Below are 26340 nucleotides of genomic sequence, written 5' to 3'. Positions count from 1 at the left end.
TGGGTATCATGCAGTCCACACACCAAGGTCTCTACCAGCCATCTGCAGCACATGAACTGCTGTTCTACCCCTACTGCATACTGCTATAATTTCAAACACAGTATTTTTGCAAGATGAGCTTTTTCCTATTTATTTACCCAATAGTATTTCCTTCTTGCCCTTCCTGTCCCTACAACAGCCTCAAGAAAACCAAAACTATGGCAACATAACAAACACAATACATTGCTATATTTTTCTCCCACTGCACTGGAGAAGCTGTTTTTCTTATGAGTATATATTCCTGGCTGGGCAAGTGTCAGCAAATGCTGTTGTAAGCTTTGTGTCACTGCCCACTCACAGACCACATGAGCAGCTCAGTGTCAGTGGTGTTTCCTTGCCTATTATATTCAGAAGGAATGCCTGCTTTGCTCTCTCCAACAACTGGTTTTCACAATGTTTGTTCATGTCTTTGAGACCACCATGGGTCTGTTGAATTTGCTTCATGTAGGCCACTCGTAAGATTCACAAGATATTGCAGAGGGGGAAGGTTACATGGACTGATAGCTTGATAGTAAGAGACTTATATCTCTGGAGAAACATACTAAACAATAATTTGTGGTAGAATGCAGCAGTTATTTCACCCGTGACAAACCAGCAATCGTGAGATTGTGGTTTCACAACCCTACATTGTGTCCACCTTCCTGGGAAGCGTGTTCAGCTCCTCTCTCCATCCAGTCAGGATAGAAATTGATCTGTCAGTAAGTTCCTTAGAAGTTATTCTGAGCTACTTCTCTTTCCGTCTCATCAGTACTTCTGTTCTACTACATAGAAATCATCAAAATGTTCTTGTGGCACTTGGGGACATTGTTTAGTGGTGGAGTTTGCAGTGCTGGGTTAGTGGTTAGACTCAATGGCATTAGAGGTCTTTTTCCAGCCTAAGGATTCTATTTCCAAGCTTAATGGTCTAACCACCAAATTGTTTAGTCATGTCCCTTCATATTTCCATTGAATAAATTGATTCAAACAGGATTTAAAAAAAAAATAATATCAGCTTGTTACCTACAAGGAAAGGAATGCCAAAAAGAGATCTGATGATGAATATTTTCTTCATTTTATTAAGTGGTATAAACAAATATTCATGCCAGGATGTTGAATACAACAGGAACTAAGAATCATCATCCAATAAACCCTTGGAACCCTTTGTTGAGGTACTCAGAGTTCTGGCTGATACTGACAAACGAAAATAAGTGAATTTATTCTGGTTTGTTAAGAATAAACAGGACAGTCTTTAACACTTAATTTAAAAAAAAATGAAATAAACAAAAGTACTGCGACCATACAGTAAATCTTATTTTAAGCAACATGGATTTAAAAATAATAAAATAAAATACTCTGTGTAAACAGTAAATTTTTATTTGATTATCACAGAGTTGCAATCAAATGAAAGTATTTTAAATATCCAGGTTTTGTACTGTCGGTGACTTTGGCTGAAAGGGTTATCTGGTCAGAAAAATCACAACATCTTCATTTCAAATTGATTGGGATTAAATGGAGTAGAAAAAGTATTTCAGTAGTTTTTGAAATTAAAATGAATTTAAATTGGCATGCAATTGGCATCTACTAAACTTTTAAATGTCTCTCAAGGTGGAGAATAGAAAAGAGGTTTTTTTCTATTTTTTTCTTCATATTGCTTCCTTTCCCCTGCTCCATTTGAAGCCTCTGAGACTGCTAGTATTGGACTATACGGTGCAATTTTGAAAATTTCTTGTAAGCTTTCTTTTATGTACTGCTTTTTCTCTCAGTGTATTCTGGATGGCACTTGTTTTCAACTTTACACATTGACTACTTGTATTTTTAAGCAAATTTCTAATGCAGAAGGCAATTACACACTTAGGGTACATATCACCCATGGGCCTCATTCTATTTTCATCAAGGCAAATCTCTGTCAACTCAATACAACAAAGGAGCCATAAAAGTGCTGTTCAATGAGAATCAGGTCCACTTGAACAGAGAAACTAGGCAAAATTTAATGGTACTGATCTAATGGTCTTCATATCTGTGAGTTCTCTCACATTATTTTAATAATGTTCTTCCTCCACATGGGTTTGCATAGTGTCAAGAAATCTCAGCAATATTTATGCTGAGAGAAATTACTTCTTTTAATAACAAAATACCAAGAGATGGTAAAGAAGCTTTTTGTCTACTTGGTTTGAAATTGGTATAGTAAATTGTTATGATTTACATTCTTAACTTCACCCAAATTAAAATGATCCTAATGACCACTTCAAATAAGACTTCTATTGCTTTATGTTGCTGACATAAGTCCTCACCCATTGAAATGGTAGAACATGTGAGCTGGTGTTTGCTAAACTTACTCAAATTCTTCTTCTGGGCCTTGACCTCATGTAAAACTTTTCTGCTGAACACCTTTAGAGAGAGATTTCTAGATTTGATGAGCTTTGGTCTGAGTATAGTAAAGCAAGTTCTATCATGTCTGTGTGCATGGCAACACAGAAATCAATCCCTCACTGTGGGAGTTACAGTCACTTACTTAAAATGTCTAACTCCAAGCTCTGGGCAACTCAAGTAGTTGATGTAAAATTAGTTGAGAGCATAGATGTGCATTTGCTTTTGAAAATGATGGTTCTAAGTATGTAGAAATGAGAAATACAAACTGCTTTTGCAAAAGAAATCATAAAATCATAGAATGGCTTGGGTTGGAAGGGACACCTTCCACTAGACCAGGTTTTCCAAAGAGACCAAATTGCTTAAAGAAATATAACAGTGGATGTCACTCTGTTTTCAGATTACTTTGTGCCACCAAGATGTAAATATATCCCTCTGTCAACTTGCTCTGATTCTTGTAAGAGATTTGTGATTTGCTGCAGTGACAAATCCTTTTGTCCAGACTTCTCAAATCTTGTGATGCACATATTGCATCTTAGCCCTGAGGCGGCAGCACATTTAATGTGACACACTCTTTTCAAGAATAAGGCAGTTTTGAATGCTGTAAAGCAAGACACAGTCAGGCTGCACGGCCTTTGACACAGTCTCTTCCTGTGATGACAATTACTGTCTAGTGATGTTCTTTCTCTGACAGTCATGAGAGTGTGTGCCTACTTCCTCAAGCAGTTGACTCAAAGAACGTCATGTTTACAACTCATGACACGTGAATTATTCTGAACTGGGCTTTAGAAGATGAAGGGCTTATAAAGGTGCTCTAAAATTCAATTCTGTGTATATCCATGGCTAATACCAATGTGAGTGGAAGGCATGAGCTAGTCATCACACATTACATTGTCTGAGGGCAGGCACTGAAGCAATTAGAGGGATATATCTTGATCTGAGCACAAGGCAGTCCTGACTGATGTCAGTGGTAAAGCTTCAGCTGATTTCAGCAGGAGGAGAATTTCAGTATATTTGCACTGCTTGTGTCATAGCTTGGTTTCCTTTGCCATATTTGGCTCTTTTTGCTGTGCATGATGTTAAAAAAATTACTGAAATTACTGATTCCCTAGGGGACTGTGAATATTAATGCATTTGTATTTTTGATTAATTTTGTGCTAATTATAACATTTATGGGCTTGAAATTACTTATTCTTTCTCTGAAAAAATTCCTACATAACATCTGTCATTTTAAAACTTTTGCACAGGCAGACTTTGTTATGTATTGTACTACTAGAAATTTTATATTAGCCCCTCTAGATTTACTAGAGCATACATCACACTCGGGAGATTTAAGACTTTTTAGAAAGTAATAGTCTGCTTACCTCTGTGCTATTAGACCAGTGGAACCTTTCTAGGTATGCATGGTTTTAAAATACGTTCTAAAATACAAATAATATTGTTAACATATCACCTTTGCCTTTCTGTTCTGTGTTCAAAGGTTCACCACAAAGTTACTGATTAGTCATAAACAAATTCTCTCCAAAGTAATAAGGTTTAGTGTTAACATATGCATTGCTATTAAGAGTAACTACTGAAATATATGTACTTATGCTTCTTTAAATTTTATTTTGTGTGGTCTAAATTTTTGACTCATTTTTGTCTAATGTTTATTCCTCTGTAGAATACCTAGATATGTTTATTTATACTGATTTACTCATACTGTTGTTTATACATTAAGTATATTATTTATTACTGAAAATGTTGTTCTACGGAAACAATAAGAGGTAACACCTCAAATGTTGTTTTGAATTACATTTCATAACATAGTTTAATTACTTCATGAATATATGTTAAAAGCAAATGACAGCTGGCATACGGACATGAGGCATTCTCTATTGCATGCTACTTTTTTCAGGCTAAAAATCCTGTAAATATGCTCATGAGAAATAAATATATATTTATGTATACATATATAAATCATATGATTATATGTGCTAGATTTTCTATCAAGTGTAGAATGGCTTCACTTAAACCATTTTTTTGCCCGTTTCTGAAATATTTTGAAGTAGTAGGGCTATCACAGTTATCTGTTCATTTGTGTCTGTGCTTGAATTTATTTTAAAGATTGTTGTAGCATATCCCTGAAAGTGGTGGCTGGATGTCTAATGGGGAATCATTCCATCACTGGAAGCCTCAGTAAATTATTATTATAAGATAACTCTGATTCAGAATAGGTTATTTTTCTCCTGGTGGACTTGACATAATGAAAAATCCTCTGAATCAATGCAAGCAATCATGAGAAGAAATGCAGCATTGGTTTCTATATCTGTGCTGCTGTAGAACAAACTGAGGACCTTCCTTCATTCAGGGTCATCCCAGAGATATTTCCCTTCCAGATCCATGGGATATACAGAAACTAGCTTTGTGACAGCATGTCAAGACAGTAGGTATTCGCTTATTGTTTCTGCCAAGCCCTAATTTCTGTTCATGACTTCTTTTCATATTTGTTTATATAGGCTTTGTAGATTACATGATATTATGTAGCAATGGACTTTTTGGTGCCCTGAAGCTATCCTAAAGTTTGGCGTTCTGGAGGAGATAAAAATCAGTATTTTTGCAGTAAAATTACATATGAAATTGGTTTAGACATGAACCATTTTTTTTTCCTTTCCTATTTTTCTGCTGTTGCTGACATTATGTAACTGGTGGCTTTTAGGCTGTCACTAGGAGAAGTTTACAGTTTGAGGAGCTTAGAGTGAATTATAAATATGACTCAACAGCATTAATATCGTTGAAAAGAAAAGCTGCTGCCATATTTTGAAAATGCACTTCAAGGATATGAAATAATCTTTTTACCCTGTAAAAAAGCAGTGATGAAAGCAGTCCTTGATGTCTGATGGCCAGTTCCCAAACACATTTTACGTTTTCCTACAGGGCACATCCCTTCCTTTGGTTTTATTCTCTTTTGACCATGCTTATTAAATGCAAAATCTGAAGAAAAATGCTCTCTACTCCTCTTTTCACAATATGTTGTCATGAAAAGCTTGCTTTCTTCTCCCTCTCTGCCCCTTATTAAAGGCTTATCAGTTTCTCCTGATATCTCTAGGGAGGAGACTGGAGACAGTGTGGGAACTGCTTGCTGGGAATGTGGACAAGCATTAGCTTTGGATAGGACATCCCTACATCTATATGGATCACAACAGGACACTCCATCACTGCCCTCTCATCTTTAGCCCACAAAGCTCTCATTTTGATTCTCACTGACAGCAGCACCCAAGTCATGTCCTTGACACTGTCAGCATTATCAGAGCATCCCAAGGTAGCACTGAGTCTGCAGGGACAAGGACCAGCTGGACACTTCGGGAGGAATGCCACCCTGAGTGACAGCAAATTTAGAAAACATCTCATCAAAGGAAAGTTGGATACAACTGGGTTTATTCAGTCTACACAAACCTCAAAACCTTTACAAAGAATTGATCTAGAGTGAATGCAGTAAAAAAGTAAGGGACTTAAACTGTAGCACAACTTTACTTTAATCCTAGGAAAACCAAGTTGTCTAATATTCTTCTTGGAAATATGTCAAATATTTTCCTTCTCTTCATGAAAGAATTATTTGCGAATCAAGAGAGCATACTGAACAATTTCTGTATTCTTGGTGTTTTCAGGAGTAACTTTCAGGCAGATTTCTCTTCAATTCAGAGACACCCCATATGACTTATATTTATGGATTTAACTTCAGTTAGAATGATCAACTTTGACATCTTGCAAGTGTGAAGAAATAGGAATCACACATTGGAAATTGTATTTTGTTGTACACCCGAATACAGTCAGGCTGAATTACTTTGCAGCTCTGAACTACAGATGAACACAGCTGCAAAACTCTCTGTTTTCATGCAAATTAGATGTTGCTATAGGCTACCGATCCCTCAAGTTGCCATCACAACCTTTCTCAGCTTGGGGAAGTTTGGATACTCAGCAAGTAATTAGTACCAGTAATCCCCTGTGTAAGGTATCTGCCAAATTCACTGCATAGCTACTTCTTGTAGCTGTTGTCTTGTAGAAAACAGTGTGCCATACTGCCTAAAAATAATCAGGAAATTTATTTCCTTTGAATTACGCTTAAATTTATTTTGTCTTTATAATATGCATCAAAAGGAAGAAAAAAATGAGGATCTGCAATCTAAAAAAAGCCAGGCAGCAAAACAAGAATTCACTGCATGCAGTTATTATAAAATGAACTCATCTAAATGCAACAGTTTACAGCTGCTCAGCAAAAGCTATTCCACCCTCCCCTCAGTGTTAACCAAACAAATTTACCTTTGAAAGACCAATAGTGCTTTGAGAAGAGCGTGAGGAGACTTTAATACTTTTAGAGCTCTTAAAATATAGGAAACAGACCTTGAAAGAGCAGAGAAATACAGTGAAATGAAAATTAAAGACAGCCATTTAGACAAAAGCTCCTACACAGGTGGAGAAATATATTTTCAAATGCTATCGGTCAGATTTTTGGCAGGAGAGTGATTAGATGTGGGCAGAACAGCAGCTTCCATCATCATTATGTGGCCTGCCTCCAAACAGGTTTTTGCATAACAAAAGAAAGACCAGTCTACAGCCTAGTAAATGCACTCATTAACTGTAATAGCGTTAGCTATAGCTTGAAAGGGACTTCGGAGAAAAAGAAATCAGCTCAACTGATTCCAAGACCCTGCTGCATTTTCAATGTAGAAAATAAGTAGAACTGTTTGCAAAAGGGAGTCTATTTTTGTTGTACACGTGTCTCTTAGTATTTTGTCTAATCTTAGAAACAGAGGTTTAGAATATGTGCTAAATTTTCCATGCAGTTTTCACAGGAATCATAAAGCTACATTTGCCAGCTCACTGGTACTGACTCACGACGTTTCATTGATCATTGTTTGTCCAGAGCCAACAACTGAAAACTTTCTTTCAGTGTAGTGAATCACTTAATGGACCAAATTAGTAGACAACTCTGTAGCTTTCTATGCTCTATAACACTGGGGTAAAAAGACAGGGCATCAGGTAACAAGGGGAGGATCTGCTGCAGAAACATGTCTTCCATCTGGTGTTCTGGATGTCCACCAGATTGCAGTTGTAGTTGGTTTAGCATTAGACCTCTCCCTGCTACATACTCCCACCCAGGACTGGTAGCAGCCTAGAGCAGGCAACTCCACCATCCTAATTAGTTAGTTAGTTATTTCCCAAAAAATCTTTATATCTTGATAGTATATTCTTAATAATACTGGATAGATCTTGATAGTATATACCTGATACCTTGATAGTTTATCAGTGATAATATATTTTTTTTAAGTGAGCAATAAACATACAATTTGTATTTACAACTCACTGTTGCCTAATTTATTAGTACAATAAAATTAAAATTAGTAGATTGTCAAACATCCAGAAAACAGTGACTGAAAAGGATTGCAGTAGTTTTAGGGACTGTCAATTTGCAGTGTACCTGTTTGTTCTGCCCCTCTTGTAGTATCCAACATATGCTCTTGCTAAATTTTGAGGCAGTCTATAGTTAATGGTCTTCAAATCACAGACTTTGTATTGTTTTCTACACATTTGATTCTCTGAACAGTAAAGTTCCAACTCTGTCAGGATACTGCATGGAATGAGACAAAACCATAATAGGCATTGGCATTGTTCAGGAATACTTAAATCTGAAGCTGTATTTGAAGGATACTGTGGTACTGAATGGAAAAATAATCAATTGTAGTTTTTATTTAATCCTTTTTCAGCATAGCATTTTCTTCTTTGAACCTTTTTTAGTCCAACTGTCCCTACAAAGTGGCAGAATTTCCCAACTTCCTTAGAAGGCTTCTCAAGAATCTGAAAATATTCACTGAAACCAATATTATAAATTCTATAGCTGAGATTTAAGAAATGACTTAAACAGTATAAAAACTTGTAATATTTAAAAATAAGATCCATGTCTATTTAGTGTGTGGGCATGTCAGTTTGTGCAAATCATTTTGCAGTTGTTCAAACACGATATCCTATTGTTGACTTACTGATTTTGTAGTTTCATTTCCCATGGCAAAGGTGATTTGGACTATGGAAGTAACAAGTCTTAAATATAGGGTCAATATTACAGAACTAATGCTATGGATATTCAAAGCTGAGCAAGTGGCCTTAAACTGCCAAACCTGTGTTTACTTCAGACTGTCAACCAAAATGTCTAAATTAGGGAACATAGAATTTCTTTTCTGTTTTGAAACCTCAAAGGATTATCTTAATTATACTGAGATAGTGTTACTTGGGGATTAGATGTAAAAACCTTCCTTTCACCCAGCAAAAGAGAGATAAAACAGTTTAATTTCCATTTAGAGTAATTTTGACCCAATACAAGCTCCTGCCTACCCTGACTGCATCACGTGAATTAACTGTGTGTATAGTCTAACACATGATTTATCCTAAATAAATTTCTCTTGCTTGTTGCTTCTCATAGCAACTACAAAGAGAGAAAAAATACAAAAATATGAATTGTGTAAAAAAAAGTAAGGTAAAATATTGTGAGAAGCTGGGGAAGCTGTGAAGGAGGGGTGTTATTTTAACTTTCTTTGTTTTTTTGCTCGAATCTGCTGGGTTTTATGGAATCATCATTCCCAGATGTGTCAAATCTCAACATAAACTAATGCATAGTGGATGTCAAGAAGTCAAGTATCCTACTGTCATCCCTCCACCAAGTCAGGGACATTTATATTAGATGGATGCTTGTTTATCTTGCTCTCTGACACTCCTAAGACTCTCCAAGCTATTCTAGTTCCTCATTCTCTCTACTGTGAGGAAACTTTCCTGGTGTCTAAGATGAGTCTTTCTCTTTTCAGTTCAGGTCCTGAATGCTTATGTCAACATGATAAACAATTTGTGATCTTTTTGCTGATGCTTTTGATGGACCTGAAGACAAATATCGGATCTCTCCCCTAGTATTGTGTTTGGTTCTTCAGGCTACAAATCTTCAGCTAATTAAATCCAGCCTGTTTTCTAGATCATCTTCTCACTTTTTGGTTCACCCTTTATCCCTGTCATTAACCACTAGCTTTTTTATGTATTCATTCTTCCCTGTGTATCTACTCACTTTCACCAGCTTTTGGATAGTAGTTTAGCATTTGCTTTGCCACTTTGTCCATCAGAGGCTTTGTTATCTCTACATCATTTTCTGTACAATACACATTTTGAGTAGGTTTTATATAATATTCCTAAATGCTTTTTGCTCAAGTAGCGAAGCTGACATACTTATTTGAATGAGAAGCAGCTCTGTTGAAATAAGAAGCTCTCCTGCAGAAAAGTTGAGAAGGAGGTTTATGTAATATGAAGTTGTCATTTCCATCTTTTTTAATAATTTAAAGGTATAAAATGCTATCTCTGTTGCAAATCTACTTAGAGGGGATAGCTAATCATAAAGTAATACTGTAAATTTTACAGCACCCTGCTGGATTAGATCTACAAAACTTTTCCTTTGAAAAGGATAAAGAAATTAATTACAAGAAAACAAGCTTTTTTCTAGGTTTCTCTGAGACAACTCATAAAGATGGAATACTGACAGCATGGCTTTAATTCCTTTAAATTCTACCAGGTTTAAAAAAAATCCCACACTACAAAACCTATCACTTCCTGCATTCAAAAACTTGTCAGGTTTTATGAGGGTGGATAAAACCACTTAAAAACTTGCCAAAGATTAAGATGAATCTTTTAAAGGAAAGGTTAAATCAGTCATAAATTTAAAATACCTTCTGTGGCTTTTATCACAAAACAACCCAGAACAGGTTTTAACTCTGTCCAGTAAATACTCCTGGATGTGGGGGGTGTTTGTCTTACTGAGCCTCTTGAGTGCTGTTGGGAACATCAGCACCTGTGTTCATCCCTAAGCTGGAAGGTAAATTTTCCAAGTGCTGCATTCAAGCTGAGCAGCAATGATCATCTTTCTCTTTTTGTGAATGCATATTTTACTCTTCTGTGCTGAGCAAATCAGTGCATTGGAAATCTGAATCATGTTTAATGGTTCCTTCATTTTGATTCCAGACACTGGAATATTACTTTTCCCCTTGGTGAAGCTGCTATTTCCTGACATTCCAGCTGTTCTAAGAAGATGTAGTCAAGAGTCCAGGCTTTGCTGAAACAGTGTCTTGTGCAGGAGTCACTCTCCAAGGGCTTTTGCTCTGTGTGAGGACAGCTGAGTGCACAGCATAGGGAATGTGCTGGGGACCAAGTGTCTGCAGCAGGATTCCTGCCTGCTCTGCAGTACAGGAGAAAAGTTTAAGACAGGAAGTGAATGATCAAAATAGAACAACAGATCCACACACATAAAGGTCACCTACATCACTTATAGTATGACTAACCTACAGGAGGGCTAGCTGTAAACAAATCATGATGTTTTAAAATAAGACAAGTTGAGCTTATTTTTTATCCTCCAATTACTCAACTTTTAGGATTTAACAGTGCTCTCTATAGTCAACATCAGTGACTTTTTAGAGGGGGGAAAAGTGTAATCTGAGATTCTTCTACAAGCCTCTAACTGTAAGACCTGGGGCTTTTGAAAAACTGAAATATCATGTTCATGATAAAACAGAAGAAATCTGCAATGCTCTAATGAGATATGTACATTTTTAGTGCTGAGTGAAACTGCATAAATGCCAGTACTTCCAAGAAAATCCATTGCGAAACTGGGGAGAGAGAAATTACCCTGAGAAGTTTGTGACATTTTGTTTGAATGGGGTTTTCATTTACTTCTCTCTCCTTGTGGTTAGTGTTGCAAGCTGAAAGGTTAACAGAAGGGGATTAAAATTCTGTGTGCAGTACAGTATCACACAACTCCATAAAGCTCCAGCCACAAGCAACCAAGAAATAGGAGCAACACCTGGGTGTGCATAATGCTCTGCCCAGCTTCATTAGTCATGTCTGCAGAGAGCATTTATTGCTTCAGATGCAATGCCATGTTGTCTCAGTGTTCCTGCTTGAGCAGTGCCAGCCCTTTCAAGACTTGCTTTGGGCTCTTTGTGCCGTGCTCCATCAAGAAGTATGGACATGGCCTGCAACACAGTCCTGCCCTTTGCACAGTAAGAGGTCCTGTCCTCAAAGTCACATCCTCTCAGGTAAGAGTAGTGTAAACCCAGTGTCAGGGAAATGTTGAATCCAAGGTTTTCACCCCAGAGCTCAGTGAGGTTAAGTGATGCAGAGATGCACTTATACACAGCATATTTCAGGATGTGTGATTTTTAGTGTTGTTTCAATTACCTGACGTGGAGGATGTGGAATAGATAATTTAAGTAGAAGGTGCTGATGTCAAGCAAATAGAAGTAAAACACTGAATTATTCCTCGAGAAGAATTACAGGTGCTTTACAATACACTGCTCAGAATCACAACTCCTAGTGTGTTTGCTCTTAGGCTCTAAATTTCAGTGTTAAGAAAGCTCTTTTCTTATTCCTTTGAATGGTTAATGTTTTACTTTTTCCATTACCCCTGTAGTGATGGCTGGGCAGACAGGTATGACGTGACAGAAGGGTACCAGAATGAAGCTGTTGGTGGGATAACGATCAAGCTCCAGTCTCCAGACGTGAAATGGTTTGATGATTACTACCTACAGCTTCGGCCAGAAACCAATCATCGAAATCCATGGTTTCAGGAATTTTGGCAGCACAGGTTCCAGTGCCGGTTGGAAGGGTTTCCTCAAGAGAACCCTAAATACAACAAGACTTGCACAAGTAAGTGAATTTATTACTTCTGCTGTGTGAAACCATGTGAATGAAGGTCTGGTCTGATGCAGCATGGTCTGGTGAAATACTGAATTGGGTTGGAAGAAAAAGAAGCTGTATTGTCATGTTTGCTCTTTTCAAAATGATGAAAAGCACAATTTTAAAGGTATTCAGATTTCTAAAGAAACAGTGCTTCAGTACCCAACTGCTCTCTATATTTGAAAAACTCCACCTCCATAGGCATGTAAACATTTTCAAAAATGCTGCAAAACACAAAATGTGCCTTTTCAGAAGCAGAGCTAGACATAGTGCTTTGGCTCACAAGAGCAACGAGAGAGCTAAAAGTTATCTGAAGCCCTTATGGCAGTGATGATTTGTGAACTTCAGATAAAACACTAGGTGATTTGAAAGATGTCATTAGGTTTTCTTTCAGCCATGGATCATTTCAGGATGTGCCATTTTGAGCTGATCTATTTCATTCAATTGTACTAATTTTAGCAGAAACACCGACATCAATTTGTCATTTCTGCTCTACAGATAGATGTGGTACATTTTTCTGGGGTTTTGTTGGGGTTTTATTTATTATTTATTACTTCTGTTAATTGGTCTTTATTTCATGAAATGCCAAGCAATGCTAATGTTGTCTAATGTACTAATTAGTCTGCATGCTCTGTAGGCTCAGTCTTTCTCTTCTTTTTGAGTGAGAAGTCCCTGAGTTTGTAGTCTCACTGGAATTAGCATTTACCCAGTTCTTTTGGTGTGTAAGATGCAGATTGTGATGTGAGGCAAGAGGCTGTGAACTGGCGCGCATCCCTCGCATTCTAAAGGGCATGGGGACCCGTGGCACCAGTCAAATGACAAGAGACACAGCAGGAACCAACAACTCAGTGCCTCAGAAAGAAGACCCAGACTATCTGGAAGGAGTCCTTTGTTCAGGGTCCTTTTTTTGAGGCTAGGAGGATTGTTTCACAAGCCCCTTCTCATTGTCTGAAACTCTCTGGGCAAATTTTTCACTATTTCTGACCCTTGAGATATCACTAATACAACGGGTATCCTGTTAGTGTTGGGGGTAAGGTGGTGCTTTACTGGGCCTTAGTCCAACCACAGCTCTAAAGCCCAAGGGTTCTTCCCTCCTAAAAATATCAATATCTTCCACACACACATGAGACCAAGAAATGTCTTAAAGATCAGAGTCTTGGATTTACACAACACAAACCCCTACGTAAATCCCACATAGTGATCATAAGTCTTTCTTTTGATTTGGACAAGGTTACAGGGGAAGTTGGTGACTGAGATGTAAATTGAATCTAGAAATCCCAAAATCTCAGCATACACCTTCAGCATCCATCTGACTTTTCTCATTATTTTTGTGCTGTTACCCACCCAACACAATCTGAGACAGGTTTTATTTGCACTATTGACAGGTACTGCATATTGAGGAGCAAACTTCATTGATTTCCCCATGATAATGTGCACCTGTTTCCTGAGTTGTCAGTGCAGTGGGCATAGCTGGATGTAGGCTAATAAAGACCTGGTTTCCATCAGTGTGCCATGTAAAAAACCTATCAAGTAGATTTTTCTTGGTTTCTTTTTTAACTTACCCTTTACCAACAATGCGAGAATTTAATTTATGTTTTGTATGAAAGATTGGTAACTATGAAATGTAAGTACCTAGAGAGTCTTTTATGGTGCCTAAAATAAAATTCACCAGCACAGAAAAATTATCATGGGGGTGCAGGGAGATGTTATTTCATACATGATGTCACCCAGTCATGGATATAAGATAACTTAATTGTAAAGCTTGACTAATTTGGCATGAACAGCACTCATGGCCAGAAGCTTTCTCACAAAGAACCACAGCTCAAATAGGTTCCTAAAAGCTGGGAATGTCAGAGACACAAAAAAGAAAGTGCAAAAATCCAAATCTGCTGATTTTCAAATCATGAATAGAGAAAAAGACTATTTTCCAATTAGATTGCTCCAATTTCCTTTTCTTCAGTTTTATTGTAATATTCAATGCTGGACCATGATAGCTATAGTAAAACAATAAAAACCAGATTATAATAGCTTTAATTCTTTCTTGTTGCTGTAGGGCAAAAAATGCTAATTCAGTTGTGTAATTTGCCAGGTTAACAACATTATGCTCGGCAGTCAGTTAAAACTATCCATTTAGTCAGGGTTTTCACATAGGAAGTTGTTATTCATCAGATTACTTGGGTTTATAGTTTTGATTTTTTTCTAGACCATCAGTCAAAATTCATATAAGGAAAATTCAAAGTTTGGCCTGAAAGATTGCAAGCAGATTTACTTAATGACATATTTTGTGCCATAAATGCTAAGACACCTATGCTGGTTTTCCCACAATAGCTCCAAAACTAGACAAAGTTGTAGGATAAAGTGAAGAAACTCAAAGTTACTCAACTCTGTGGATTAACCAGCAAGAAAGTCATAAATATATTCACTAAGATTTGCAAGAGTGAGCAATTTTGATGGTGTGAGTTTAAGATCAAAATCAACATGAATACTTGAAATTGGCATGGTAGTTGTTATTTCTGCCTCATTTCCTATCACCCATATGAACTTGAAAATTATGTCTTTTCAATTCCTATATTTCTATTTGTTTATATCAAGTACTCAAAGCTGTGAATCCTCAGTTCAGACAACTGTAAAGATAATACTTGCCCTCGATGGTCACAAGCATTTCACAGACTGTCCTAAGAGTTTCTGCATGATGATGAACTAGTTTTGGTTCTGATTTCACATGGTAAGAAAATTATTTCACAGGTCTACATCTTTTAGTTTATCTAAATAAATGCATGGTCATCTCCGGAAGCTGCATTAAAAAAAAAAAAAAAAAAAAAAAAAAAAAAAAAAAAACAACCAAAACACTCAAAAAAAATCAAGCTAAAGGTGTTTCTCAGGATTGCAATTAATGAGATGAAGTTTATTGAGAAATGCTGGAGAGAAATCAAAACCTATTTTTTACATCAAGAGTCAAGCAATTCTTTACTTCTTGTAATAATGATAAAAAGATAAACATGGAACTGCATTATGATATTAGTAGAGGAGATCATTATTGAATGAATTTGTCCTTATAAAAAAAAAAATAACCATTATATTAGTGGGAAACAAAATTAATTGTTCTCTGTAATCCAGTTGTGTTATCACGAAAACATAAAGAATGGCAAGCAGTATAATCAAGTTTATTCAGTAAGAAGATAAGCACAGGAAGATATGGCTGAAATCTAAGTAATAACTGGCTTCACCTGTGCACCAGCTATGAATTTAGTTGTTAAAATCTCTGCGTTTGCTTTGATGAAGCCTGCCTAGTAGAATACTAGGCTAAGTTTAACTCTGTGACAGAAAATACAAGAAGTCATAAATCATTGAAATCATCTCCAGTGACTTAAGAGTGTTTCTCTCACTTTTTAACATAAGCTATTCATAGACAGGTTCAGGGCAGGTATTATTATTAAGGAATACATGATTTAGGAAGATATGCATAATAAAATTATGAAATCAGCTGAACAAAGAGAATCCAAAAAGCAATCCAAAAAAAAGTTTTTCTCTATTCATTTCTATTAAGCACTAAAAAGTTTCCACCCATTCGCGTACACTTAGTTCCCACTGAGATGAAAATTTCAGCATCTAGCTCATTTTTCATTTGCAGATTAGAACATACTTGCTTAATCCAAATGGGTGTCACTGCTGTCATTGCTAAGAACATTGATTTTCTGCCCAGCTGGAGCACTACAGAAAGTGAGAAGTTCATAGACTTATCTGACTTGATTTTCAGTGTAATCAGTTCCATGCCACAAGAGATCTGCTACAAGCCACCTCTAAAGAACATGAGTCAGAACAAAGAGCTTAAAATGCATGTGTAAAAGGAGACATATAATGGCCTCCAAACACTAGGAATTTTACAAGATTTGGATTTGGTTTCACCTCTAGCACCAGTCAGAGATTTTTTTAATATCTACGACCATAGTTCAATGAAGTTCATAAATAGGTCTGCAAGCTGATCCGGATGAATAACTCCACTCAACGACCACCTTCAGGTCTCAAAAGGCTAATCCAATCCTTTGGTATTGATTGCCTTTAGACCTTTGAAGACTAGACATTTTTGTGCATGCTTTCTTTCAGACAGAGTTCCCACCTCTAATTCCTAGTACTTTTTATACTGGTAAAGGTGTTTTAAAAATCCATCTTGACACCAAGCAGAAGCAAAACCCAACATTAGCTAATTATGTGGTGAAGCTCTGGCTCAATGGACAGTGGTGGAAAAAGATAAATCCTCAAAGTCATCAGGAGCAGAAGCATATTTATTACATTTACCAGTCTGTTAAATTATTTATTTTGCCTGCACTGGTAACTGATATTATTTTTCCCATGCTGTGAAAAAGCCAGAGGCAGGAATGGAGCAACATTTTTTATGGGGATACTCAAACACAGAGCAATACCAGAATACACATCCCAAGCATCTGTGATCTAAGTGATAGAGAATAAAAGTAAATAAATAGAGGCTGATGCTGCTGAAGCAGTGCAGTATCTTACTTTGATCGGCAAAGGTTACAGACTTAAGGAAAAAATAGCAGTTTCATGTAAAGGTAGAGTGGGAACAAGAATCTGGAAGGAGTTGATGGGTCACTTGTGCACGTACAGCAGGGTCCTGACATTAAATACTGTGGTTCAAATAAGTGAAGTAGAAAACAAAGGGAAATTATGGAGGCTGGGTCATCACAGACAAAGGTCAGCCACAAACAAGACATAGAGGGCACTGAAAGTGAGGAAAGCAGCTTATGTATGACATGGCTGGGAGCAAGGACCCAGTTATAGGGTTTGTGGAGAAGAAGAACACACAGTGATGTACAGGTCTCCTGGTTACAGCTCCCATGAAAAGGAGATTTGCAGCAGCATTCTGAATGCATCTTAGCAGGATGCAAAAATCCCAAATTCCATTAATGATTTAACCATGTGGATTCTCTGAGATAAAAGTGCTTTTTCCGAGGGTGTAAAAACTCTCATTGAAGAAGGATGACCAACACATCTCCAAGCAGTTTAGAAGAAGATTAAGAATGAACAAGTTTATTTGCAGAAAGGGAGATTTGGGAAATTTGGGATAAATACAAGAAAAGTTTTGCAGCTTAAGGTACAAATGTGCACACAAAATGAAAGTGCAAAAAATACCTACCTGTTTGCTGAATCTCATACAGTTCCAGCTGTTTTTAATGAGTACACAAGACACACAGAAAGTCCCACGGTTTCAGACGAACAGAAATTTGGTTTAACAAATGGCCCTTTTGGGTTTCCAGATAGAATGAAGGAATAAAACACAACTGTGTAGTCTTTTGCACTGCAACATGCAAATCTGTTGATTAAATGTAAGCTCAAACGCCAAAATTGGTTCAATCAGAACTCAGCCAACAAAACATAAGTGCTGTCAGAACTGAACAGTATTTTCCGTATTTCAAGGAATGTGTCATATTTAAACATCATATTCCTCAGACTTAGCATTCCTGTACTTTTATTTTTAGATTGCAAATAAAAGAAAAACAAATTTAGTTAAAATTAATTTCTGTTTTTTAAACAGTGAATTAGAAAGCATTTTAATTCTCCTGAATAAATCCTGTGTGTCATTCAATTTGATACTCATGCTTGGGCACTGGCAAGCTGAATTATGGTCCAGCCCTCATTTTTATGCCCCACATTTCAGACCTGGAACTCAAACACTGTTATCACTACTTTTACAGTGATGCTGGGTCAGATCCAGAAATTTCCAAAGGCAAATCAGCTGTAAGGCATAAATCCAGATCTGAATTTTCTAGCAGCCTGATATAATCTGAGCCAGGAGCCCACACAGACATGTTACTATTCTTTTGATTCAGAAAAGAAGCAGTGTGACACTAAAAACTGCTATATACTCTGGTTTATATTTTTGAAAGCCTTTTTGATATAAATAGATCCTGATTTTAACACACCTGTAACTCAAACACTTTATTAGCTTGACTCTTCTCATTGTTGTTACAGAATTCATCAAACTCCTCCAAAATACGACTACAAAACTACGTTTGTTTTTCCTTCCCTTTATGTTCCCTGACTTCTTCCTTCAATATATTAGATGTATGTGATGATAAACCTAGTGTGACTTTCTTCTTTATATTACAATTCCTTTTCCCACTGCCTTTCTGAGCCTTGAAAACTATCTGGACAATGTCTCTCTAGCCTTAAAAATTAAATTGTCTTTAAATTTACTCAGATTATATACATTTCATATTGGATGTTTCAATTGGAGTAGCTCCTGCCTTTTTTTTCTCTCAGCAGTTCAACTTCCTGTATGGATTCAAATGCTTCATATAAGCATGTTTGCATGTACTGAGAGTTTTATACCATCATTTAATAAGCTTTTGCACCTGTAGCAGCTGTGCTCTGTTGCAATTTGTGACCAAAGAAAATGAATTCTGTAGAGAAAGAATAGTACTGTTGTTAAGAAAATGATATGGAGAAATAGGTATCTATTTACTTACCTTCTCCTAGGACCACCTGTTGCTGTTACTCTTTTTGCTGATTATAGTGAACTTGACAAGAGAAGCCAGACTTCCGCTGCTTTGTGGGCACCCAGGGATGAAGGTCAACCTCCTGTCAGATTTGTGAGAGCTCTGAGAATGCCTTGGACACTCAGGCTCAAATAGCTGTAAAACACCAAAGTCAACTAAGTACACCGAAAACACCTTTTGAAAGTCTTCTCTGAATTTTAGGGCATTGAATTTGGTCTCAGTTATTCTCAACATTTCAGTGTTATTCAATATGTAAAGTGTAACAGTGCTGGTATCGGCTTTCAGTTGAGAAGAGTGAAAGTTAGAACTGGTCAAAAGCATTGGGCAAGTGGATTGCACTGGAAGGTATTTCCTCGTCGAATTTCAAAAATGTTCCACAGCAGCATTGAAATGGATCATTTTTGTTTTCTTATCTCAGTAACATTGAAAAGCTTTGTTTCAAGTTTTTAATTTGCACAATGTTTCAGTTTTATGCCATGTGTTTTGCCTCAGCATCAAAATGACATTTCCCAAGAAAAAAGTATATTTGAATCGCATGAAATTTCCCATATAGCAAGAAATATCTATTTTCTTCAGTCTAAGAGACTGTAATAAATTAAAATAGGAAAACAAACAAATAAATAAACTACGTCGATTGATTTTTTAGCAGAAAAATACACCCAGAACCTTACAAATAACACAGAACTGAAAGTTACTTTATCATTTCACACTGCTTTGATAGGAAGCTCTGATAACAAATTTTCAAAAAGGTTCCACAGTCTTTTTCTATATCTTTAGACAATGACAATTTATTTAGATATGAACAATGTGGTTCGTACGCACAGTCTTTCCTCTATTTTACAAGATACCTCACATCTCTTCAGTGAAGAGACATGCATGTTTCTGGGATGACTGACTTGGTGGCATGTCATCCAGAGCACACAGATCCAGGGAAAGTTACGCATGTGTTCCCGAGGAGCACAACAGGGACAACATGGAGTTGAGAAGTCACGCACTGTATCCTCCAGCAGACAGACACTACCATGTCTTTGGTGGAAAGATAAGCCTGTTGTCCTGACTTTTTCTAAGAAATTCACTAAAGAAAAGGGAAGAAAATATAGGAAAACACATTGGTTGATGGACTTCAAGTACCATGAGCAGAATATTAATGTGCGACGTATTTGCTAGCAAAACTAGAACTCATTTCTGTCAGCCTTTTGTCCCTCAAAACAAAAATTAGCACAAAGGATCACTGAAGTTTTCAATGGCATATTTATGGAAATTGTACAGAAACTAAATTGTGATATAATCATGGGGAAACATTATGAAATAATTGGAGGCTGTAGGATATGCCTGTGGTTTCCATTGTAATGTCTCTTACGACTTTGTTGTAAACAACCTTTTGATCACTGAGAAATTTTATAATAATAATAATAATAATAATAATAATAATAAAGAAACTACCAATTTCCCTTCATTTCAGTGTTAAACTAATTGAAGAGCAAAAAAACTGCTCTGCACTTTGAAAAAAATATTCTCCCATATTGTGTCTCATATTTTGCTCTCTTATTTCTCCTCAGGGAATGAAATAAGAGGGTTGAGGGATTGCCTGGAATGTAAAATATTTTCACTCTTCCTTTTACCTTTTTTTCAGTCTTTAAAATGCAAAGTATTGTCATCTTTGGAAAAGTTAGAAAGCAGAAAAAGCATATTGAACCATGGTAATTTGGCACTCTTTAACATCCTTGCTTGATGAGGCTCTGTAGTATCACCAGCTGGCAAGCAGAAAAAATTGTATTTCATCTTCCTTGAGGGCAAAAACAGGGAAAAAAAAAGAATGACAGGTTTTACATCAAAAATCTGTAAAATAATGAAATCTAGTGAAGAATGCTTATTTTCATGCTAAGTACTAGAAACAATAGACAAATTTCAGAATTCGCTGCAAAGATGTGGGTTCAGTTTGGTTTGATTTTCCATATTCAGAAGGAGGGGGTCATTCGTAGAAGAACTATTTTATTAGTCTCACTGGTAACCAGGACCACCAGTGCTGGGAGCTGCTGGAGTAGCTCTGGAGCATGGAAGCAGTCCAGAGCTGGCTCACCATGCACAGGGACTAAGCATCCATAAGTGCTTTCTTGGATCACTGCCCATAAGTACACTAATTGTTTCTAAATAGATCCAAGAAATGAACCGTTGCTAGTTGGAATCACTTTCTTGGTGAAAGAACGTGTTTCTTTTTCATCATCTACATATTTGTGTGCTTTGGAGATGTGACAACAGAAAAGAACCAACTTGGATGAGGAGTTTAGTGCTGGGCCTTCTCTGTACAGTTAATCATACCATAGACTCATAGAACAGAATATTTTGGATTGGAAAGGAAAGGACCATAAAGATCCTGTAGTTTTAGTCCCCCTGCCATGGGCAGGGACACCTTCCACAAGACCAAAGCCCTATCCAACCTGGTTTGAGCACTTCCAGGGATGAAGCATTCACAGCTTCTCTGTGCAACTTTTTCCAGTGACTCACCACCTTCAATTTCTTCCTAATATTTAATCTAAACTTGACCTCTTTCCATTTAAAGCCATTCCCCTTTGTCTCATCACTACGTGCCCTGTTGAAAACCTCAGCATAGATTCATAAATAGGTTGATAAATTCCAAACACTGTCATCACCATGAAATTAATCCATGCCACATTTGCATGTCATGATTACCTTGTGTCAGGAAAGGTTCTTGACTGAAGACAGCACTCATGGATGAGTAATAAGGATAAGAATATATAAATCTATATATATATTATATATATATAACTCTAGCACTTATACATAAGAATATATAAGTGCTAGAGTTCCAGCAAGAGGCAAGAACTCTCAAGTGAACTATGTGTTTAAGGCTACATAAATCATAATTGTTGCACAGAAAGATTTAAAATATTTTTACTTTTTTTTTGTTGAGTGAGAGACTACCTTTTAGCTTGTGTATTCAGTCTTCCCTTAAAACCACTTCTAGGGTTATTGAGGTAAATTAGAGTTACTTATATGCTTCAAGTCTGATGTGCCAAAGTACTTTGTGAAATGGGTTGAAAATCACTTTCAGCCTTGGTTTTGTTTGAGTTTTTTTAATGCTGGTATTTTTTAAGGCTTTATTACAGTCTACTAAAGAGAAAAATCTTTGTCTTAGTTTTTGTGATGTTCCCTTAAATACAGAATCTTGTGGTACTATAAACTAACCTTGGCAAGTTGGATTTGCCCCTATATAGCCAAGTGAGGTGATTAATATCTCAGGCGAATGTGTTCTCCAGCTGCAGGAAGTGTATTGAAATTCTCACAACAGCTAAATCCCTCACAACTCCATTGACAATTTCCAGCAGCTTCTAGGAAGAGCTAAGCAGCCTTATTATAAATCATCAGGTGAACGGAGTGAGGTTCAGTGTTTAAAGAAAATCAGAATAATAATTCCATAAAATTGAAGCACAAAGCCCAGTGGAGAGTATGAATTAAGAATTAAGTTATTAGATTTTTAAGCAATCATATGCAATAGAGCAGCTGAAATATTGTTTTACGATAAATACTATTGCCAATGTAAGTCTGATTCATTCTAATGGCTACTATAATTAACTGCACGGTGTGTGAGCTGCTAATTTTGTGGATGAATAATTGGTTAAACCAAGTTTTGTGTATTGCTGTGTAATACGCTTGTTCAATTTTCCACTTAATTTCAGTTAATATGGGTTTTACATGTACTCCACTGTTGTAGTTTTTATGCCTATTATTTTTAATTAGGAAAAAGCAATACCTTGGTAGAACAGAACAAATGAGCAGCACTGTATGTTTTTTCTAAGGGTTTTTTTTTTCCATTAAGATACTTCAAGCTCATATTTCTTAGCCTTCCAAAATGTTAATAATCACTGATCCTGAGGTTGACTGGAAATGGTGCTGCCAGCTTCCACATAAAACAGAAGGGAAAAAGGGATCTCTCAGTTCTCTCATTCATTTACTGACCTCTACACAGTGTTTTTCAGTTCCAACTCTGTGTTTTACTACCCTTCCTGATGTTTCCAGTGCTGCAATATATTTTGGTGATTAGAATTGTGGGGTGATGTTTTTTTTCACCACTGAAAAGGTGTGCTTGTATGTAGCCATACCTATTTTATGATAGAATTGATCACCAGCTGGAGGTTCTTACTCTTTTCCACCAAAGGTGCCTATACATCACAAGGGGTTCTTGTCTTATGAATGGATATTGTTAAACTAGATGAGTGCCACCCCGAGAGTCATATATTAGCCTTCAGTTCTTTAAAGAAAAAAATTGTCTGTGCCTTAATCTTCTCATGCCATAAAATACTTCTCAGACTGTACTGCCTCTGCAGCTCAGATGGGCAAGTGTGAGCACCATCCCTGCCCCTCAAAATGCCTCTGTGGGAGGCAGAGTCTCATGAAGTGGACAGGTTATTTGCATTCCCTTTGCTCTCAGCTGCCCACACAAGGGATTCCCTAGCTCTGAGTCTTGCTGCTTGGTGGATAAAATGAGAGCAAAGTTCTAACAGAGCTCTTTGTTTGTCCTCCCTCCAGAGACAATTCTTTCTAGGTGTCAGATAAATTTCCAGCACCATTGATGCAGTTGTTTTATCTCTGACTCTTCTCACTTCTCCAGTATTAAAGATCCTGTGGCCAGACTGCAGCTGGGAGGAAAAAGTCCAACATACTCCTTTTTAGTTTGCCTAGTGCTGTCAACAGAGAAAATCTGTGTTAGTAATAACAGTGGGTTATAAAAAATAAAGGTCTTCAAGGTGCTGCCACACTAATTTTTTCCTGTGCATTTCACAGAAGCATAAATAGAGAACAGAAATGCAAACATCATGTTTTAAAAACCAAAATAATTGAGATTCACCAATTCTGGCTAAACAGAGTCATTGCCTAACCCACACTGTCACACCCTTCACAGATTTTTTAATGTATTCATCTGTATTGCATTGTCATCCTCACTTCATAAAGAGAGAGGAGCAAGAGATGTACAAGTAGGAGAGTTATCAGGGGCAGTTTCGATACAGTAAACAGGTGGTACCTAGGGTCAATCTCTTTGCACAGGATTAGTTCCATGTCTCTGAGACGAAAGTGTTTTCATAGAATTGTAGCATGGCTTGGATTGGAAGAGACCTTAAAGATAATGTAGTTCCAATTCCTCTGCCATGGGCAGGGACACCTTCCACTAAACCAGGTTGCTCAGAGCCCCCACCCAACCCAGCCTTGAACACTGCCATGGATGGGGCATCAACAACTTCTCTGGGCAAGAGAGATCACTGTTTTTCCACAAGTGGAACGTTTTTATAAGGTCCCTAGAGAATAAACCTCTTATTAGCATTTACATCTCAGCTAATATTTCTGAAGTTTTTGGAGAGATTTTTGCAGGTGGAGAGAAGTCTCTGGGTTCCCTAAAACGTTGTTTTATAATGTCCATGGTGCATGCTTTAAAAATACACGAGCAGCACTCAAAAACCAACAAATGTGAGGTGAGCTGATGAACTGCACAGAGAAATGTAACATCTGGATAATGCCATATTTAAGGAGAACCGCTACTTTCATTTCTTTGTTTTTATTCTAACATGGTCAGTGTGCATACCAATAAAAACATCTCTTATGGGCTGTTTAAGACACTTTAAAATACTTTTTCTGCTATTAATAATTAAGCCACCAGCAAATGTCTGAAGATATGACCGTATTCGAGCCCTATTCACTAAACCCTCTGCTTGTTCCCTGACAGGCCAGATGACTCTGAGGACACAGCATGTTCAGGACTCCAAGATGGGCTTTGTAATCAATGCAATATACTCAATGGCCTATGGGCTCCACAACATGCAGCTGTCACTGTGCCCAGGCTATGTGGGCCTCTGTGATGCCATGAAGCCCATAGATGGTCGGAAACTCCTGGAATCCCTCATGAAGACTAACTTTACCGGGGTCTCTGGGGACATGATCTTGTTTGATGAGAATGGTGACTCACCAGGAAGGTAAAGTTGACATTTGTCAAACTGTTTAATAAATCTCTTTTTTTTTTAAATGTGTATTTTTTATGGCATTTCAAGTTAAAAGATGTGGACTTTCAGGTGTAAAGCTTCCTGCATGAATTTGCATTTCCATCTCTACCATTTTAAAGTATTATTATTTAAAACAAACTATGAGACCTTTCTGTTTGTAGACCAAGATGTCCTCCACAGCCTATTTCTCTCTTTATTTCAGTGTTGAAAGGTATGTGTTTTGTTGAACTATAAACAATTACAGCAGACATAGTTCTTTTATTAAGAAAGCTAAAAAATATCAGAAATATTGTATTGATATGTCTGGGATTTTTTTTTTTCATCAGAATTATTAAAAACCTGCTTACTTAGCTTCCAAATGAAACCTTTCCACTTGCATAACACACTAAGCTATCAATCCATACTGTGCTGCTCTAAGACAAATTGAATTTAAACAAAGCTTCTTTTGCTGGTAACATACATACATATGTATAAATACATCTATGAAATATAAGACAAGTTTTTCTATAACATATGTATCCATATAAAGGCACATTAAAAAGATTAATGAGGTGGGATTTTTCTGGGTTTCTGCCCACTGAATTTTCAGAGGATGAACAGCAAGTGTGATAGTATTCAAAATATATTTATTCCCTATATTTCAATGGGTTTCCTGTCTTGTTCACTGCTTTTGCTTCAGTATTTGAGATAGCCCTTTATGTCCACTTTACTGGGAGGTTTTTAAAATCTTTGTTATGATACCATATAAACAGATGACTAAAGGGAAAATTTTTATCCTGTACACTCATTTAAATTTTGTCTTCTCCCACTAATGCAAACTGAAAAGAAAGCATTAACTTCCTAGTAGACATGGGTAGGAAAGTTTGAACTCATTGGTCAAAATATTTGGACATATCCAAAAATTTCTGCAATTTCAAAGCTGATTTTTTTCCTTATTTTATTGCAAACCTGTATAGTCAGCATTCTCCCCAAAAGCAAGCAGGACAGCCACCTACACAGCAGTCTGTGTCTGTTTCCGGAGACACAAATTTTCAAATTCTTCAGACTAGAACTCTAAGAAAGGGCACTGTGAGTTGGTAGGAGAACAAAGACACAAACTGGCAGAAACCTAGGAAAATTTCAGGTGGAAATTTGTTTCCAGGGCTTTTTTAGCATGAGGAAGGCTGTCTTCTGCTAAACATTTCTATTTTTACAAATAGCTGAATTTTGAAGAAAAGTGTTAAGTCTGAATTTTTCTGGCCAAATTATTTTTAAAAGACTTGTCTCGGACTTCCTTAAAAGTTTAAAGTAAAAGTTTCCTTTTGGTTTTAAGGGTGCTTAGATGCAGTGGGCTGCATCTAACCCTATTCCAGTCAGTTTCACTTGTTTCTTGTGTAAAAATGACTGCAATGAGTGATGTGTGGCCTGCCAAAAACAAGTATGTGACATGACAGCATCAATAACAATATCTAAGTATTGCAAAGAGATCTTTTGCTTTACTTTCCTCATGTTGGCATTCTTAACAATAATAATTTAACACCATTTGTTGCAAGGAATTTAATTTAATATCTTGGATATTTTTAAATTCTAAGATGATGAAGAAATTATATCATGTGCAGTCATTTGCTCAGTCACAACTGGATATAAGTATTTCCCTGAAGAGCATGGGGATACCATGTTGAATGGGCACCTCAGGATAGCCCAACATTAAG

General features: G+C 36.8%; 1 protein-coding gene across 3 annotated transcripts in view; it reads left to right on the top strand.

Annotated features, from left to right (window-relative positions):
- GRM5 (glutamate metabotropic receptor 5) overlaps nt 1–26340 on the top strand; it is a gene marked incomplete at both ends in the record, with an annotated part of 232629 nt that overhangs the window by 164323 nt on the left and 41966 nt on the right. For all 3 annotated transcript variants that reach the window (XM_082277728.1, XM_082277727.1, XM_082277726.1), the window contains 2 exons: nt 11858–12093; nt 24376–24622. In XM_082277728.1, coding sequence (XP_082133854.1) covers nt 11858–12093; nt 24376–24622 — 483 coding nt within the window. The remainder of the gene's footprint in view (nt 1–11857; nt 12094–24375; nt 24623–26340) is intronic.

This window comes from Coloeus monedula (assembly GCF_965178545.1).
Source record: "Coloeus monedula genome assembly, chromosome: 3".
Taxonomy (NCBI): domain Eukaryota; kingdom Metazoa; phylum Chordata; class Aves; order Passeriformes; family Corvidae; genus Coloeus; species Coloeus monedula.
This window is presented reverse-complemented; position numbering and strand designations above follow the sequence as displayed.